Genomic DNA, 18,867 nt, shown 5'->3' on the forward strand with positions numbered 1-18,867 from the left:
GCGCTAAAAGGAAACAGAGTGTCTCCTTTGGCAAAATTCAAATGGCGACAACATGCTGAGTGTCAGACAATGTTTTTGACACAAACGTCTTATATTCAAGGGCTTGTATTCAAGGACTTAATGAAGCAGAGGCTGCGCTGAGGGCTGCAGCGGGTGAGCATCCCAACCGTCCCGACATTCATATAAGCACATGCCCAATATGGTAATGTTCAGATGTTGACACATCTAACGACGACCCCATGCAGCATGCCCTTATTCTCATCTCTGTGCTCCGCCAAGTGCTTATTCCTCTATATTTCTTTCTCTGAAATTTCAGGGTGTATAAGAGGCAAGGCCGCATGCGCTGAGGTTCGCTTCTTGTCCCTTCGTTTCTACGCCAAGTGTTCAGTATTTTGTTCTCCAGCAAGTGTTTAGAATTCATCTTCTGTACAATTGAATTTTAATTAATTAGTTAATCACTGCACGGCTTTCATCCTAGCAGCTACAGACTAAATTTTATTGGATACTGTCAACGTTCAGTTGGTGAGATCTTCTGAATTTTCTTCACATTCTTGTTGTGTTTGTATCTCTTGCTCTCTTGATTTCTCCATCTCCTTGCATTTGACATGCTGGTCCAATTAAGTTTCATCAAACAAACAGGGGAGGGCAGAGCTGTGTATGTTTGTATCATCATCTTTCCTTTTTAGGACTTGCTACTGCATCTCAAATCTCAACTGTATGTATAATGTATTGGACCCCCAACGTTATCTGAACTTCTGAACGAGCCGCTGGGCTGCCTATTCTTTAGTTCAGAGATGCAAAGGCTTCAGACATCCTCACCTGGCCGACCGGGAAGGGGTGGGCGACGGCGACATCATCGCGCTGGACGGACCGCGGGGAGGTCATAATGGGTAAGAACATAAGCTAGTAAGTTACACACTTCCCTAGACTATGTTACTATCTTCATAGTGGGTAGGAACATGTATGTAGTGTCATGCAACGATGTATTTATTAGGTTATAGACTCATTGTTTTTTGGAGTGTGTGATGTTTCGGTAACTTAGATAGTTACCACAAGCACCTCTCTCTTTATTAAATATGTGCTATATAAGCAAAATTGTATTGGAATGTGTGATGTTACTCCTAAGTTCTTCCTCATTGTGACTAGCCTCATCCGAGCCCGCGCCGTACGGGAGCATCTGCACCACCTCCGGACGGGGCTGCGGAGACGACGTCGCGGGTTTCCTCACCCAGCTCCGCATCTATTCTGAATCACTGTGAAGGAAGGAAGACTGTGCTTCGGCTGAGGCTGGGGAGCCGACCAAGGGGTGGTTGAATCGTGGGAGGCGGCGGCCGGCCAAGGGAGGGAGGTGGGGTGACTGGGTTCGCCTGCGGCTGCCTATGCTCCGTTCGAGTAGGGCAGCGGTGCTTGGGATTCAGGCAGTGGGAATATGTCAGAGAGAAGATGTTCAAGTGTACATGGTTAGTGCTGCAGATAAAATTTCCCCCTCATTTCCAAGGTTCATATCCATATGACGTTACCACTTAGGATTATATTTCTTACTCTACATCTTAATTATGCAGCACATAGTTGAGATTTGGTAATGTGGTGTCGCACTGATGTGAAATATTCAGAGCTTTTTGAGCAAATATAATACTCCCTCCGTCCCAAAATTCTTGTCTTAGATTTGTCTAGATACAGATGTATCTAATACTAAAACGTGACTTGATACATCCGTATTTGGACAAATCTAAGACAAGAATTTTGGGACGGAGGGAGTAGTTCGTCATGCAAAGAGCTGGGCCAACTGACCAAGTTGAGTGTGTGCTCCGGTTCAAATGGAGATGTATCAATGACATCACTAGTGAAACTTTGGTTGAGTCGCTAAGTAACCTGCACACAATACAAAATCTGGATATTTGTGCAGATGGCCGTCGACATGTCGATCTCATGCGTGAAGGCTGGGTTCCTCCCACACAGCTCCATAGATTGCAGTTTCAGGGAACCACCTGCTCATTCCAGACTCTGCCAACATGGATTAATCCTTCAACGCTTCCTTTACTTACCTGGAAATATGGATGGAGGAAGTGCGACCGGACGACATTCGGCTCCGAGGGTTGTTGCCCGCTCTGCTACCTCTCTTTGATGCGCAATACTAGCTATATTCTCAGGGGGGAGGGGGGGGTCTCCAGTGGAAATGTCAGTCGTCGCCGCTGATGCATTCCCATGCGCGACGGAGTGCCACTTCATTGGTATCTCCGCAGTGCCATCTATATTTACACAAGGTGCTATGCCAAGGGTTAAACTCCTCCGCTTTGGCTTCCCGGCTATGTGGATCTCCCGCGATGACTTTGATTTCGGCATGGGACACATCCCTTCCCTGAAGTATGTCCAGGTTGAGCTTCTGTGTGAAAAGGAAGCAGATGCTGCAGTGAGGGCCGCAGTGGAGGACCATCCCAACAGCGTGTATCTTAATTTGTTCAGTTGGTAATGTTGGCACACTGGGAAAGGTACACCTACTACACCTCCACGCAACATGCATTATTCACATTTTTGTGTTCACAAGTGCCAAATGTTCATTCGTCTCTCTTTGGTTTTCCAAATTCAGGGGGAGCAAGATGCCAAGGCTGCATGTGATGAGGTTCGCCACTCGCCCATGGGCTTACACATACATTGTTTTTCTTTCACCTACTGTTATGTATTCAGTGTTCATTTCTTTCATTGTTTCCAATTTCTGGTGTTCATCCAACCTACTGTTATATATTCATCAAACCATGCAATCAGGTACTCCGTCAGTTAGTAGCACACTAGCACCAAACTATACGCTATTTAAGCATTTTCCCTTAGCCTATTTTCTGTAGCTAGCTAGTTCGATCAGTCCATTACTACTGTCTAAAATAGATATTTTTTGTTTTTGCCTGCCACAAGATTAAGCATGAACTTTCCCAGATTAGCAAATAATTTACTAGTTATATTCCCTTCTCGGTAGTTGGACGAACTGAGTTCAATTTTCCTTGTACGCCTGAGCATATCTATGCCCTTTCTTCTGTATATACTTGGATGAACTCTGTTTCTCCTTTTGCCCTACCTTCCTATTTTAAGTACCAAGAAATATCAAGAATTTCTCCTTGGTTCTGAACTTTTGATTTCTTGTGGTGCGCTAACAAATTGCACTACGTGTTGTTACTATCTAGCACAAGATTATGGCATGAAGATTAACAATCTGAAAATAATATGTATGCCCTTTCTGTACTTGGATGAACTCTGTTTTCATATGCAGCATTTAACTGAACCACCTGTATAAAATGCGCTTCCACATGGCATTGTAGGTAGCAGGAGCTAATTGATTTCGTCGACTGGATTCAATCAATCGTACGACAGCGTCCAACTTCCCATGTCTGGTTCCGTTCCAACCAAGGCCGTCAAGAGCATTGTAAATCTGTTCCCGTTTGATCATCTTGTCAAGGGGCATAAGAGCATCTACAGCCACGACCTGCAAATCCGGACCCTCAAACGTCCGCGGGCACCGACCGGGCACTCCTCAAATCTTGTCGTCCATATCCGTCTATTTCATATCCGGTACATCATATCCATACTAACCATGCAACGTAGATAGAAACAACGTAGATCATCACATAAATATAGAATGGGACATATAAATGCACATTCCGATCATAAAAAGATCACCGAGGGATGCCCAAAATATTGCCAAAATTCACATAATTCACATAAACAACGGACAAGTTTAAACTAAGATTACTAAAAACTTGAAACTGAAGACAGAGACGGCGGAGCTTCACCATTTCCTCGCCGGCCCTTTGCCCTTCGGGTAGCTGGCGCAGCTATAGGAGTCCGCGGCAGGAGGTGGGTCCACGTCGAACCCGTCGAAGGAGGAATCGGAGATGATGATGTAGCCTTGCAAGCGCCGGACGATGTGGTCTTGCTTCAAGATGGCAACGGGGATGAAACCCACCGGGTTTTGCTTGCCAAAACCCATCCCCATGAGAAAATCACAAACCCGTCCCCGTCCCCATCAATGTGTGCATGGTTAAATTATTGCTCGTCCCCTAGACCCATCGGGTTTTCTAAACCCACAGGGAACCCGTCCCACGAGCAGTCAATTAAAACAACAACATTTAAAAGAAAAACAGAAGTATATTACAGCACCAGGCGACGACTGGGGGACCTAGGTTTAGATTTAGGTGTTGTACTGTGCGGGAGAGAGGCCTGAAGAGCGAGCGACATTGCAGCGACTGAGCAAGGGGTTAGTTTGTACTCCACGGCCTCGACCCTGTGGGGCTCGCTCGCTCGGGCACTGTGGCTTTGGGCCACTTGAGTCAAGATGGGTCGATGCATGCTAAAAACCGTATTTTGATAGGTATTCTCGGGTTACGGGTTCAGATAGTACTCAAACGAGTTTAAACCTGCAAAACATGCCAGGTTTTATAATGTACCCACGCGCAGCCCTGCGGGGATAGAAAACCGCCCGTCCCCGTCCCCTAACAGGGTAAAAACCCGCGGGGGCGCGGGTTTCGGGGCCCTATTTGCCATCTTGAGTCTTGCTTGCGCTTGAGCTTGGCCACCCTCGCTGCCTCTGCCGCTTTCTCCGCCGCCTCCCGCTCAGATTGCTCAATCCGGAGCCGTCGGGCCTTCGTCTACGCCTCAATAAGTGACCGGTGGCACCACCCACTCGAGGAGATAGTCCTCATCGTCGGTCGCCCGCATCATGGGGCAACGACAATGGGCGGACTGCGCAGGCGCATCAGACCTGCCCCCATTGCCCTTGCCCTCTGCCTCTCACGCGCCTCCGACTCCAAGTCCGCATCCGCAGCGTAAGCGGAGCGGGCACTAGAACCCACCGCCGCCCGCGTGGAGCAGCGGCCGGAGGTGGAGGAGGTCGTGGAGCGGGTGGAGCAGATCGGGCAGTCCTCGCAGATTCGTGCGCGGGGCGGGAAGGGCCGGTGTCGGTGTTGTGGCGACGGCCGACAGGTGGCGTCGCACCGAACCCGGAGCAGCCGCCCGTATCGACCCGCGAGCGCTCGAGCGCGATACGGAGTTGTCGTCGGAGTGGCTGCCGGTGATGGACTTGCTCGCCGGCGCTAGGGATTGGAGGGATTGGGGAATTGGGAGTGTCGGGCAGCGGAAGGGAGTGAGCTAGAGTTTCTTTCGGATAGGGGATTTTATGGAGTCAAGGTGGGCCGGGCTGACATGGCGGACGCGCCTGGGCGTGCCGGCCCAAGCCGCCTTATATCCGCCCTCAATTTGGGACGGATACGAGGCGTGCTGCTTAGTCCGGGCATTTGAGACTCATTTGAGAGCTCCGATTGGATCGATTTTTTATGACCGGTAAGTGATCAGACGGTCTGACCAGACGTTTGGGATGGATATAGTACGCCCTGCTGTAGATGCTAGATGCTCTAAGGCTCTCATGCACACTGTCTACTTATGTCTGAATTTTCCTTAACGAAAAGAGATACTTGGCTGCAATTTTTTGTCATGCAAGAATCGGCCGCCAACCATCGTCCATCTAGCAGTGCTCATTAATCATCTAGCAGTGGGCTGGACGCTCTGATCCGTTTATTCGAGCTGCACTTCTGCGGACAGCAAAGCGTGATGCCACAGTTGCATTGAGCAGGGATCTCTACTTTACATGACTTTACCACAGTGAAAGGCTTGGACACTGGTGGCGTGCTCAACTTTCTTTAATTCCCATCGCATCAGTCCAGCAGCGGCCAGACTGTGGTGCACTCCACATGTCTCCGCCCGGTCGGTTGGTGGTGAAATTAAAAGCCTTTGTGCAACGTCTATCTCTTCCTTACACCGAACAAACAATCATTAATCTGAACCCGGCTCATCTTCTCAAGAACAAAGACACTGCAAGGAGAGGCCTTGTAGTTACAGCACAGAGATACTTGCTTTCTTCCACCACCACACAACTGCAATCTCGCAAGTAGAGAGGGAGAAAGATCCAGCTATGGAGATTGCCATGGGGGCTATTGGGCCTCTCCTCCCGAAGCTCGGCGATCTGCTCATGGGCGAGCTCACCATGGAGAAACAGGTGAGAAAAGGCATCGTGTCTCTTGTGACAGAGCTGAAATTGATGCATGCTGTCCTCGGCAAGGTGTCGAAAGTGCCGGCGGACCAGCTTGACGAGGGGGTCAAGATCTGGGCAGGAAATGTCAAGGAGTTGTCCTACCAAATGGAGGACATCGTTGATAGTTTCATGGTGCGTGTGGGGGATGGTGGAGAGTCCACCAACCCGAAGAACAGAGTCAAGAAGATACTCAAGAAGGTCAAAAGATTATTCGAGAATGGCAAGGATCTCCATCGAATCTCTGATGCTTTGGAAGAAGTGGTTCTTCAAGCTAAGCAGTTGGCGGAGCTGCGTCAAAGGTATGATCAAGAGATGCGGGATACTAGTGTTGGTGCTAGCGTTGACCCCCGCATGATGGCCCTATACACAGATGTGACGGAGCTCGTCGGCATTGAAGAAACACGAGATGAGTTGATCAACATGTTGATTGAAGGTGATGATTGGTTGAAGCAGCCGTTGAAGACAGTCTCCATTGTTGGATTTGGTGGGTTGGGCAAAACAACTCTTGCCAAATCAGCATATGACCAGATCAAAGGGCAATTCGATTGCGATGCTTTTATTTCGGTTTCTCAGAATCCCGACAAGAAGAAAGTTTTCAAGAATATTCTCTATGAACTTGACAAGAACAAGTATGCACACATTCGTAGCGAAGAATGGGAAGAAAATCATATGATCGATGAAATCATCGAATTCCTTAATGGAAAGAGGTATATGTGTTTTTTTTCGTTTGCAAACATATTACCATTTTGTCTAGTTAAATAATAATAGTATTCTAGACTATTGCATATGCATCCGGTGCAGATTTTCGGAGGGTCTAGGCGCACCCGATTAGGCAACTTTTGTAAAATAAAAAAAGTATGTGTTTGTTTTTTAGAACAAGCATTATCTAGTGTATTACTCATTTGTAAAGTTTGTGGACAAAATGACATTTGTGGTATTATTGTTGGCAAACGACAAAATTGTACGTACAAATTATGTGAATAGTAAACTTAATATAGTATCAATTTTCTTTTATTCATTCAAATACCATGAAAGTCATTTTGTCATGAAATTTTACACATGAAAAAATACACTAGACAATGTTTGCTTTGATTCTTTTTCAAAATATTTTGAGCATTTTTACATTTATAATATTTTTTGCAATTGGGTGCGTGTGCACCCATGTTCCAAGGTGTATTTTTTATATGCATCTTGATACCATATTAATTGTTTATAGTTTTATCCTTTTGGCGTACATGTTGTAGTTGGTACATAACCTATCTTTCAACAATTAGGGAGTGCATATATTAAAGGTGACGGAGAATTCCTAATGCCTGAGTGGACGATCTCAACTGTTAAAAACCATGCCCGAGTGCACATTTCTACAACTATAATTGCACATAAGTTTTTGTGTGTGTGTGGAATCTTGGTCTCAGAATATGCAATTTGGTCGAGTTATAAATTTTTTTTGTTAGTTTCCTTCGAAATAACATGTCTGTACTAATATAATATATCTTACTGTATCTATCTTCATTGTATTGATTTGTTAACTATTTCAAATGTAAACAAAGGTACCTCATCATAATTGATGACATATGGGATAAAGAAGTCTGGAAATTAATCAAGTGTGCTTTCTCCAAGAAGAGTCCTGGAAGCCGACTAATCACAACAACTCGTATTGTTAGTGTCTCTGAAGCATGTTGTTCTTCTAGGGATGATATTTACAAAATGAAACCACTTTCTGACGATGTATCAAGAACACTCTTCTATAAAAGAGTATTTTCTCAAGAGAATGGGTGTCCTCAAGAATTGTTGCAAGTATCCAAAGACATTTTGAAGAAATGTGGTGGCATACCATTAGCTATTATTTCTATAGCAAGTCTTCTGGCTAATAATCATCAGATGAAAACAAAGCACCAGTGGTATACTTTGCTCAATTCCATTGGCCGTGGGCTCACAGAAGATCAAAGTTTGGAGGAGATGAAAAAGATATTATTATTCAGCTATTATGATCTACCCCCATATCTGAAACCTTGTTTATTATATCTTAGCATCTTCCCAGAAGATCACGAGATTATGAGAGATAGGCTGATATGGAGATGGATATCCGAAGGTCTTGTTTACAGTGATAGACAAGAAACTAGCTTATATGAGCTCGGTAATAGCTACTTCAATGAGCTAGTGAATAGAAGTATGATCCAGCCGATAGGCATTGATGTTGTAGGAAATGTACAAGGTTGCCGTGTACATGACATGGTTCTTGACCTTATATGCTCATTATCAAGTGAAGAAAACTTTGTCACAATACTAGATGACACCAGAAGAAAAATTCCTAACTCAGAGATCAAGGTTCGCAGATTGTCCGTTCAAAATAGCAAGATAGATGTGGATACCACTAGGATGGAGCATATGAGATCTCTTACTGTTTTCACAAGTGATGTTGTTGGGAAAGTGTTGAATATTTCAAGTTTTCAAGTTCTGCGCGTGTTGGATTTAGAAGGCTGTGAAAATGTCTCAGATGTTGGGTATGTCGGGAATCTATTGCATTTGAGGTACTTGGAGCTAAAAGGTACTCGTGTTAAGGACCTTCCCATGGAAATAGGGAAGCTGCAGTTTTTGCTTACCTTGGATTTAAGAGGGACTAAGATAGAAGTACTGCCATCGAGTGTTGTTCAACTAAGACGTCTAATGTGCCTGTATGTTGATTATGATATGAAGCTGCCATCTGGAATAGGTAACCTGACTTCCCTAGAAGTGCTAGATGAGCTGGGGTTATCTGACGTGGACCTTGATTTTGTGAAAGAATTGGGCCGTCTGACCAAGCTCAGGGTGCTCGGGCTTGACTGCGATGATTTTGATGAGAGACTGGGTAAAGCTTTGGAGGAATCCATTAGTAATATATACAAATTGGACAGTCTAGATGTATATGTCTCTGATGGACTCATCAATTGCCTGAGCGAAGATTGGGTGCCTCCTCCACAACTCCGTAGATTGGCTTTCCCGTCAACTCAAAGTTGGTTCGGGACATTGCCGTTAGCACGAAGTTGGTTCAAGACATTGCCGTTATGGATTAATCCTTCATCGCTTCCTCTCCTCTCCTATCTGGAGATAACGTTGTTTGAAGTGCGATCGGAGGTAATCCAGCTTCTTGGGACTCTGCCTGCTCTTGTTTATCTTCAGATATGGAATTATTCTGTGTACAGAAAAGGGCATGAGGTGGAAGCGCACGTCCTTTCCTCTGGTGCTGCGTTATTCCCATGTGCGACGGAGTGCCGCTTCTATAGTATTGGTGCCATGCCATCAATGTTTCCACGAGGAGCAGCGCCAAGGCTTAAACGCCTTGTGTTCTCCTTCGCAGCCAAGTGGATCTCCCGTGAAAACTTGGATTTGGGCATGCGGCACCTACCTTCCCTCCAGCGAGTCAGGGTTCATGTTATCGAGGAGGGAGCTAGCCGTCAGGAGGTGGCTGAAGCGGAGGATGCGCTAAGGGCCGCAGCGGAGGACCACCCCAACCGTCCCGTCCTTGAGATTGGGATATGTTGACGCATGCAAAGGGCCGCAGTGGAGGTACATACACTAGACGCACAAGCATGTATTCACATCATTGCTCTTTGTACATTGTCCTTGATATATGATATTCATTGCTCTTTGTTTGTTTCAGGCGGACGAAGCGAGGCATGCGATTGAGGTTCGCTAGATACTCCTCCACGGTTTTGTCCCTAGTTTCCACACCAAGTGTTTTATTCCTCTCCTCTTCCGTTTTCCAGTTTCAGGCAGCCCGAGTGCTTAGGTCGATTCATCCAATCTTGCACCCAGGTACTATACTAACTCCATCGATTTGATTATACAAGTACCAAAGTAATCTCAATTTCAGCATTTTCATAAGCTAGCTAGCTCGATCGATCAGGCCCCTAAAGCCTAAACATTACTACGATATGGATCTATTCAGCGTTGGCCTGTTCATTTCTGCTGCAAAGATACATAGGGCCCCTTAATTGTTATTTCTGCATGCTACAAGTTCACAACAAGTCTAGATTAGTGAGCAGCCCACCAAGTAATATGTGTTTCTCTACTTGGATGAACCCTGTGTTTTTTATGTATGTGTTTCGAAGTGCCAACAGAACTGCAATGTCATTTTCGCCTTGGTTACTTTACGGTGCATAAGTACATAATAGGATCACTAGTTACTTTTTCTTGCCACGTACAAGGTCTCGCATTTTATGAAAAGACAAGGTCTCATATGATGTGCTACAGATTAGCAAGCAATTCACTACGGCAGTTGGTTGAACTCTGTTCTCTTGTTCTGTAACATTTAACTGAGCCATTCACATGTGGCACTGCAGGTAGCATGAGTTAATAAATTTCGCCGACATGGACTCGATCGTGCGTTCCTCTTTCCAACCAATACAGTCAAGCACACTGCGTTTGCCTTACCGTTTGATCTGTCTTTGTTCCGCAACGAGATGATGCTCTCGTTCTGTCCACCACCCATGCCTGAAGTCTCTTCTTGCTTCCGTCAGTTCAACAACAGTCAAGTTTGTAGGGCGCCCCCTACATTTTGCCCTGATGAACCATTAATTTTCATGTACTGAAGATGTCTGGTTTGGATGCTCCCCAACATTGTTCATTACACTCCTTTATTTGTAACAACTTTATTTCAGACTCGATGTTTATTCCAGACTCGTAAACTGTAAAGTCAGAGTTCAGTTTGTACTATGGTCTGAAGTTTATCTTCCATTTGTCATGTTGGACTTGGTTTGATCAAATAAATCGTGAACTGGAACTTCAATTTGCCACTGAATCACACCGTGTGCCCTTGCTGTCTTTTACTCTGTAGAATGATTGGTCCTAAACTGATGCAATGGTTTGTGGAGGTAAGAATGTGATTCGATGTACACCCTTCATCGACTGTCAGTCTCTCCTTACTTGCACTTTTTTTTTGAGGGGTAAAACCAAGTTTTATTCCGCAAAAGCCACATGGTGTGGGATACAGTTCAGGTTGTGGGATTGGCCAAACCAGACGTGGCGTCCCGAACCCAATGAAAGTGCGAACTTGGCTAACCTATGTGCTTCAAGATTGGAAGCACGACCTTCAAACTGGAAATTACAATGAAAAAAGCTAGCCCTAGTGTTGACTTCACTAATAATAGCTCCGTAGTTCCCTCTACTTTTGTTTTGGATATCAGCAACAACTTGTCTTGAGTCCGATGAGACGACGAAGTACTGTATATGCAAGTCCTCCGCTAGTGCCAGCGCCTCCCGACACGCAATTGCCTCCATTGTGGCTGGATCATCTACCCCGCCGATAACAAGGGCAGAACTACCCAAGTAAGTGCCATCAGTGTCTCTGCATACTGCTGCTGCAGCTCCTCCGCGCCCAGTTCTGATGCCCGCATCGACGTGTATCTTTGCATGTCCAGGTGGTGGCGCTTTGGGTCGTCGGGCAGGAGCAGCAAGAGATGCGCCCCTGGCTTGTTTTGGTTCGCCCTCCTGTACCATCTGAAGCTCAAGAATGAACCTGGCAATGAAAGCATTAGTAGCTTGAGGACTTTGAAACACTCCTTCGTGGATCGCTTTTCGCCTCGCTGACCAGATCGCCCATAGCGTTACCGTGATTTTAATAAAGACGGTGTGTGAGCATGATTCCATGAGAGTGAAGAGCCAGTTTTTTGCGTCAGGTTCGGAAGTTGCAACCAGCATCTGCGCTAGCTCCTCATCTCCCAGTGCCCATGTACATCGTGCCACTGTACACTCAATGAGGGAATGTCGCCACGAATCTGGTGATCCACAGAAACCACACGCGCTGCTGTCAGCCATATGTCTATGCGACCGGACATCATTTGTCGGTATAGATTGCTTCGCAAGACGCCATAAGAATTGTCTGACTTTCCCTGGTACCTTTGTTTTCCACAGCATCTTCCAACATCCTTCCTCTTTTGACCTTGTAGATGATCCGGATGAGCCTTCCAACCATGCTTCTCTCCTCTGACGTGTTGCCACTAGCATTATGTAGGCCGATTTAACTGAAAAAATCCCGTTCCTCTCATAGCTCCAGCTCCAGAAATCCTCAACGTTTCTGGTACAGAGTGGTATCCCCCGAATAATATTCACATCCGGCAGAAAAACTTCCTCAACCCTCTGTCTATCCGTAAGCTGGATGGCGAGGGCGCCTTCCACCTGGATGATTATTTCTACCGCATATGGAGAGGGGGGAGCCGTCGAGTGGATCTCGCGGAAGGGGCCTCCGCCGGCCGCCGGCCCCCGGCCTCCTCCCGGGGCTGCTAGGTCCTGCCGACCACCGGTGAGTATATGCAGCGGCCCGAAGAGGCACGTGCAGGGGAAGGCTTCCCCGGATCTCCCAGGACAGCGATATCAGGTACGAATCTGTTCTTCTGTTCTATAGTAGATCTGACTAAATTAGTTTCTTGGACTACAATCGTGTGGGTCACGGTATGCATCTTAAGTGCGAATTGTTCGTCGTCCACCACAGATTTCGTTCCGTTCGTTCTAGATCTTTCATCATGTACTCTAGTTACTTCAGGTAAATCATTTCTGTGCTGGTCGGCCGGTGTGTGCATTTCAGTTCTTCAGTGCTAATTTGGTCGTATAAGCTAGTACTTTGCAGGGTCTGCTCTAGTGAGTCCTTTGTTGCCAGATAACTAGCCATGCTTCAATACCGACCTCTCTTTATGAAGAAACATAGTCGTATATCAGATGCATCTTGGTTTGTCCCGCAAAAAAAATGTCCATCCGTTCTAGTAGATCTTTCTTCGTGTACTCTAGTTTCTTCAAGTAAATCATTTCTGTGCTGGTTGGCCGGTGTGTGCATCTCAGTTCTTCAGTGCAAATTATTGGTTATCCACGATAGATTTATAGTGCTAATTTGGCCGTGTAGGCTACTTTGTAGGGTCTGCTCCAGTGAGTCCTTTTTTGCCAGATAACTAAAACATACTTCAATACTCATCTCTCTTTATGAAGAAACATATATCAGATGCATCTTGATTTATCCCGACAAGAAAAAAAAGATGCATCTTGATTTGTTTGCCAACTGAACGGTGCAAAAACTTCATATAAATAGGTCAGTCTTGGATGAAAGTTACCGCTGTTTGCGGACTTAAAAGAGATGCCAGTGCAGAAGAAATGAAGAGGGCGCTGTTAATTAGCTGTTATCGTCCACTGTTTTTTACTGCTGGTTTGGTGTTTGCGCCTTAAGTACAAATCGTTGGTGATTCCCTGTAGATTTACATTGGTTGGTAAAAGATGGTTTTTCCCTTGGGATTTGCTAATGTTTTTTGCCTTGATAACTAGCTTATTATTCATTCATTGATGTCTTCTCTATATTTAGAAATAGTATATGCATCATGATGACATACTGCCAACTAATCGTTGCAAAAACTTCACATGCGTAGGTACATGGGCATGAGATGGGAATCACAATTGTTGTGGAGGAAGGGAAGAATGTCTTGTTATTTGGCTGTTGCCATCCATGTTCTTTTGGGTTGCACAATGCAATAAGTGTTCCTCTCCGCAACGAATATATTAGATCGAGCATCATGTCATGTACACCATAAGCTTTTGCTGTCTTCATAGTCGATGTCTACCACTTCGATCATGCTTCTATTTATCAACTCATTGAAGTAACCCTCTCCTAGCTCAAATGGGCCAATTTCTCGTTTACATGATACATAAAAAATTCAGATATCCATCTCCATATGAACTGGTCTCTCTTCATTTTGTAATCTTCTGGATACATGCTTACTTATAATAAATGATGTGAAGGTAGATCATAGAACAACAACATAATCTTTTGACTTTGGCAAGTCAGTGTAGACTAGAGATAGAACACAACAGGAGCCACACACACCAACTATATGGAAAGTAGCAATGAAATAGTAAAACAAGCTCCTGACTTGTAGATTATGTCAAAGTGATGGTCTAGAATCAAGCTTCTTTTACTACTAGTTTTGGTCTACCTTGACATCTGCTATAGGATTAGTTATTATATCTAAGTATGTTTTCAGAAGATTAGAAGATTAAGCAAGGTCAGTTGATAGTAAATGGATAGCTGAATGTTTTTGTTTATCATGAAAAACAAGAGATTAGCTTATTTGAGATCGGAATAGAGTTACTCAATGAGACAATAAATAGAAACATGATTGAACCAACAGACATCAATGCTGATGAAGGCATGGAATAAATCTTATCATATACATGATATGATGATTGATCCCATATGTTTTTGCCAAGTGAAGAAAACCACTTGTATGGCATTGGGTGAAAGCGGTCTATCCAAAGGCAAGATTTGAAGATCATCCATCTGAAAGAGCACGACAGACATAACCACCATCAGAAGCAGCAACAATGCCACAAGTGAGCTCTCTTTGCAATATTCATGTGTTATTGTCTATTCAGTGTTGCTTATGCTGAGTGTTCATGTTCTACATGTGTTAGATTTGGAATATTGTGCTGCATGCTTCCATTCTTTCGAATTGATATTTTGAGACTCAAGAACAGTGTGCATTAACCATGGTGTTTTGATTTGTCTTCTGCATCAACATGAAGCTCTCATTGTAACTATACCCACTTATGCCTGAATACATTATCACTTCCGTCAGATTCAAGAACGACCAAGTTTCTGCGGCACCTCCTGCATTTTTCTCAGGATGAACTTCCTTCTCCATTTCATTCTTTTGTAAGGAAGAGTTTTGTACTTATGATGTATGCCTGGCAGGTTAATTTTCCGCCAGCTCAAGTTAATGTAGCCTGGCATCCCTTACATTTTGTCCTTAAGAACCATTAGTTATTCTGTACTGATGTCTTGTATGCTTCCTCTCCTGCATTCATCATTACACTCCTTTGTTTGTTACAGCTTTATTTCAGACTCACAAACCAAAAAACCACGTTCAGCTTGTACTATGTTCTGAAGTTTCATCTTCTATTTGTCATGCTGGTTTGATTGAATATACGAGGAAGTCAGCTGTGTCATTTTAATGTGCCGGCTTAGGACCTGTATTGAGTAAATCTTTATTTGAGTATAACTGGAACTTGACTTGCCATTTCATCTCAGGCGCACCTTGGCTGTCGTTTACTCTGTAGTAGAAGTATTTTGATAGGCTGCTTCGCTGTCGTTTACTCTGTAGTAGAAGTATTTTGATAGGCTGCTTTGGCCGAGCTGTAGATGGCGATGATGCAAACAGTGCCATTCTCCTTTCTTTCTTTTCTGCGGGGGATGCAAACCGTGTCATTCCGTCATTGGGCTTGCCTTTGGAAATACAGCCTCTTCCACTGACAAGACCTCAATCTGCGGGGGATGTCTCTATGACTGACTGGAGTAGCGATGCCATGCTTGACAACGGTACAATACGAGGTTACGAGCAAGCGTACAAGTGATGAATTGGACGCATAATCCATCAGAGATTTCAGGAACGAGTTAAATGGGTACGCATGGTGGGAGTGCCAAAATACGGAGGTGGTGTCTTCTGTCTAATTGCAAACTGCCAAGCTTATATAACTAAACTAATGCATCTGCTCAGAGGCATCTCTAGGCAGTGCAAACCAAGCACATTATAACTAAACCAGAGTGCACATGCTCAGAGGCATAGATGGCATCGCAGGCACATTCTACGATTTCACAAGTGCCAAAGAGAGTTTAATTAAGTATTGCATTTGCATGGGTGGAGTAATTAACTAGAGTTGCTCACACCTATTCCCTCAAAAAAAAAAGAGTTGCTCACACCTACACATGGTCTCAGGAGCAAGAGAGCAATCTGTCCTGGCACTTTTCTTAGGCACGACAGCACGCGAGTAAAGTGCGCGCATGGAGACCAGTGACGCGGTTTAATTTAACCTGATCACTGCAGTCGAAGCGGCATCCAAGGGCCATTTTTCGCCCATCTCAAGATCGCATCGAGCTTGAGCCTCGTCTAATACTCCTTCGCTTCCCTGTTACTAGGACGGAGGGGTTCGTTCATGAAGAACACTAGATGAGTAAAAAGAAAAGAAAAATGTATGTTGGATTTGTTTGGCTACTTCTAGATGCTTTCGCTCTAGTGTAATATATATTTTTTCTATCTAATATCAAATGATGTTAAGGGGAAGCAAAAGCTTTATGAAGTTAATATGCAGTCTTCTAGCCTACCCCGTAGGTTGATGTGGTTGGCTGGACTAAGCCGCCCAAGAATCACATAAAGATCAATGTGGACGCTTCTTTTATTGCAGGCACGGGATCGGCTGGGCTGGGAGCGGTTGGCAGGGATTGTTTTGGTGATATTGTCTTCTCAGCGGCTTCCTATTTTCATGGATGCTCGGATGCAGAGGAAGCTGAAGTCTAGGTCCTATCTTTTGGCCTCAACCAGGATCGTAAACTGAATTTGAACAATGCAGATGGAGACCGATTGCATCGCAATAGTGGCCGTTGTGAATGATTGTAATGTTAGCAGGGGCAGCTCGTGGGCTTGCTGTGATAACTCTAAGGATATTAAGGAGGGTGGAGTTTGTTCTGTTTCCAAAGTCCATAGGGGGAGCAATGTGGTCGTGCATGAGCTTGCTGCCCATGCTAGAGTGAATGGGGATTTCTTTGTGTTAGTTGATGTGCCACAAGCTTAGAAACATGTAATTGCTTCCGTTTGTAACCCAGGTATATTGATATAAATGAAGCTCTCCCTTTCCTCAAAAAATATATTTCTTTTCTATCCTACCTACTGTTTTCTAGAGCCCTCTAGTTGTGAGTAGCTATGAGTAGAATGGTGAATCTTAATTAATGTTTTCTAGAGTGTTCCAGCTATAAGTAGGAGTATGTGTAGGCTTCCAAGAGCCCTATAAATAGAGGCCCTCACCTCTACTTTATATCCAGACTATGTACCCCCACTATCTGTAATAGAACTTGGTGTTTTTATCTAAGATCTTGGAGTAGATATTGTGCTATAAGAGTTTTGGATTGAACTCCTCCTGCCATATCGGCCTACATTTGCCTCTAGAGCGATATCTACCACAAGACGTTGAAGTGGTCCCTTCAACTCTAGTGTTGTACACTTTGTACCAACAAGGCGGAGTCGCTCCTCCACAACCTTGTGCTGCTTTCAGGTGGTATCAAAGCCTCGTTGATCCATACAAGTTCTTGTTGTTCTCTTTGAGAGCAAGCTGCAGCAAGCAATGAAGCAATTGGAGAAGAGATAGATGCTGCAGAAGAACAAATCAAAGAGTTGCATGAAGATCTTAATCGAAGATTTGACCGACTGATTGAAATGATAAGATGATAAGAAAGAGTGTCCCCCTACTACCAATGAAGGAGATTCATCTAAAGAAAAATAAGATGTTCAACAAAGAAGGAGAGGTAATCTTGGAGCAAGACCGCCATAACAACGTGTTGTTCAACGTACTTCAAGAAGGCCGATCTATATTGAAGCTTTTGAAGGTGAAGAATATGATGATGCCCTTGAAGAACCTAGTCTCTATGCATATCGGAAAGTACCCAACTCTACATATGCAAGGGATACATACAAGGTGAAAGCTGAGATCCCAACTTTTAATGGGAATGTTGACATTAAAGGGTTCCTTGATTGGTTATATGAAGTGGAGACTTTCTTTGAGGTCATGGAGGTTTTGGAAGATCGTAGAGTTCCTTTGGTCGCGCACAAGCTGAAAGGATCGCGTGCAAGAAGAGCACAGGCTGAGAGAAGAACCTTGTATGAGAACTTGGCGGCAAATGAAAAGTCTTTCAAAATTCCAAAATTTCCCCCAAGAAAATATGACCGTTTCAGATTACACGGAGGAGTTTCTGAGGCTACAAGTCAGGCGCAACCTTGCCGAAACTGAAGATTAACACGTTGCAAGGTACATCTATCAATGGTCTCAGTGATGCTATTCAAGATCTTTCGATTGATAATGCAACAAATATGATCCATTAATCAAGCACAAGCCCTAGCATTAAAGGCCGAGAGGTTTGTGAGGACAAGAAAGACAACTAAGTCTCCATATCCTCGTATCGAAAGCTCGTCTAAGGATCACACTAATAGAGTGGAAGAAAAGACCGCTCCACCAAAGACAAAATGACCCATCCCAAAGCAAACTAGATGCAAGGGTAAGGAAAATGAAGGCCCAAAGTGTTATAAATGCGGTAAAGTGGGACACATATCCAGCGGTTGCCCCACTAAGAAAATGTGTTTGGCGTCCACCAAGCTTAGCGTCAAGGAGAGGGGAGGAGCGGTGGCCTTCCTAGGACCCGAGCGGCGGCGACCTACCGTGCACTACTCTTCCTCACTACCGGCGGCACCCTTGGACGTCCCGGGTTCATGGTCATGGTGGCGGGACCCGGCCTTGACGGAGCTAACAATGTCCTCCTCCTTGTCGGTGTCGCTGAACAGAGCCTCGCTCGCGTCGCCACTTGGCTTTGTAGGCGGCCGCCACCTTGGCCACATGCCGGTGGTATCGCTAGTGGACGAGGCAGATGTCGCGGGTGGTGCGGTAGGAGTCGAGCAACGCCTCTTGCTTCGTCGGGTCCATGTTTGACATGATCACCCTACCTGCGGCAATCTGCTACTCCGCCTGCAGATGCTTCTGGGGAGGTTGTGGTTGTAGTTGGCGTCCACCTGCGCCTCCCAGAACTACTCCTCCTACTCTGCTCGCACCATGCCCATATAATGGGCACGAGCATCGCCGATGGTCATGGTGCAATGGACCGACGAGGGTGGCGCTGTCTCGTCGTCGGAGGCGTCCTCCATTTGCACGCCGTCGTCCTCCTCCGGCTGCCTACCAGCCTGCCAGTCGACAACAATGACGACCATCTCCTTCTTCTGCTCCGACGTCAGCCCGTCCCA

General features: G+C 45.1%; 1 protein-coding gene and 1 long non-coding RNA gene across 5 annotated transcripts; both read left to right on the forward strand.

Moving 5' to 3' along the window:
• The first annotated feature begins 5,787 nt into the window (after positions 1–5,787).
• On the forward strand, positions 5,788–10,856 carry LOC119270399 (disease resistance protein PIK6-NP-like). Of its 4 annotated transcripts, none has more exons than XM_037552400.1 (5): positions 5,788–6,780; positions 7,624–9,619; positions 9,714–9,740; positions 9,820–9,868; positions 10,396–10,856. In XM_037552400.1, exons 1-2 carry the CDS (start codon positions 5,954–5,956, stop codon positions 9,593–9,595), a joined length of 2,799 nt encoding a protein of 932 aa, XP_037408297.1. In that variant the 5' UTR covers positions 5,788–5,953; the 3' UTR covers positions 9,596–9,619; positions 9,714–9,740; positions 9,820–9,868; positions 10,396–10,856. The 4 variants fall into 4 exon arrangements, with proteins under 4 accessions (XP_037408297.1, XP_037408298.1, XP_037408296.1 ...); XM_037552401.1 differs by having other exon boundaries at positions 7,624–9,069; positions 9,100–9,619; positions 9,714–9,868; XM_037552402.1 differs by having other exon boundaries at positions 6,266–6,372; positions 6,444–6,780; positions 9,714–9,868.
• A 1,106-nt stretch (positions 10,857–11,962) lies between these two features.
• LOC119270400 lies at positions 11,963–14,968 on the forward strand. The gene is made up of 3 exons (XR_005134091.1): positions 11,963–12,428; positions 13,462–14,422; positions 14,668–14,968. It is a non-coding gene; the product is annotated as an uncharacterized LOC119270400 (long non-coding RNA).
• Positions 14,969–18,867: the final 3,899 nt, after the last annotated feature.

This window comes from Triticum dicoccoides, chromosome 3A (genome assembly GCF_002162155.2).
Source record: "Triticum dicoccoides isolate Atlit2015 ecotype Zavitan chromosome 3A, WEW_v2.0, whole genome shotgun sequence".
Classification (NCBI taxonomy): Eukaryota; Viridiplantae; Streptophyta; class Magnoliopsida; order Poales; family Poaceae; genus Triticum; species Triticum dicoccoides.

Bases quoted from the DNA above. Each gene is read 5' to 3' on its own strand.
- LOC119270399 (XM_037552399.1), top strand. From the start codon at position 5,954: ATGGAGATTGCCATGGGGGCTATTGGGCCTCTCCTCCCGAAGCTCGGC. The intron at 6,781-7,623 runs GTATATGTGTTT...ATGTAAACAAAG, and splicing joins GAATTCCTTAATGGAAAGAG to GTACCTCATCATAATTGATG.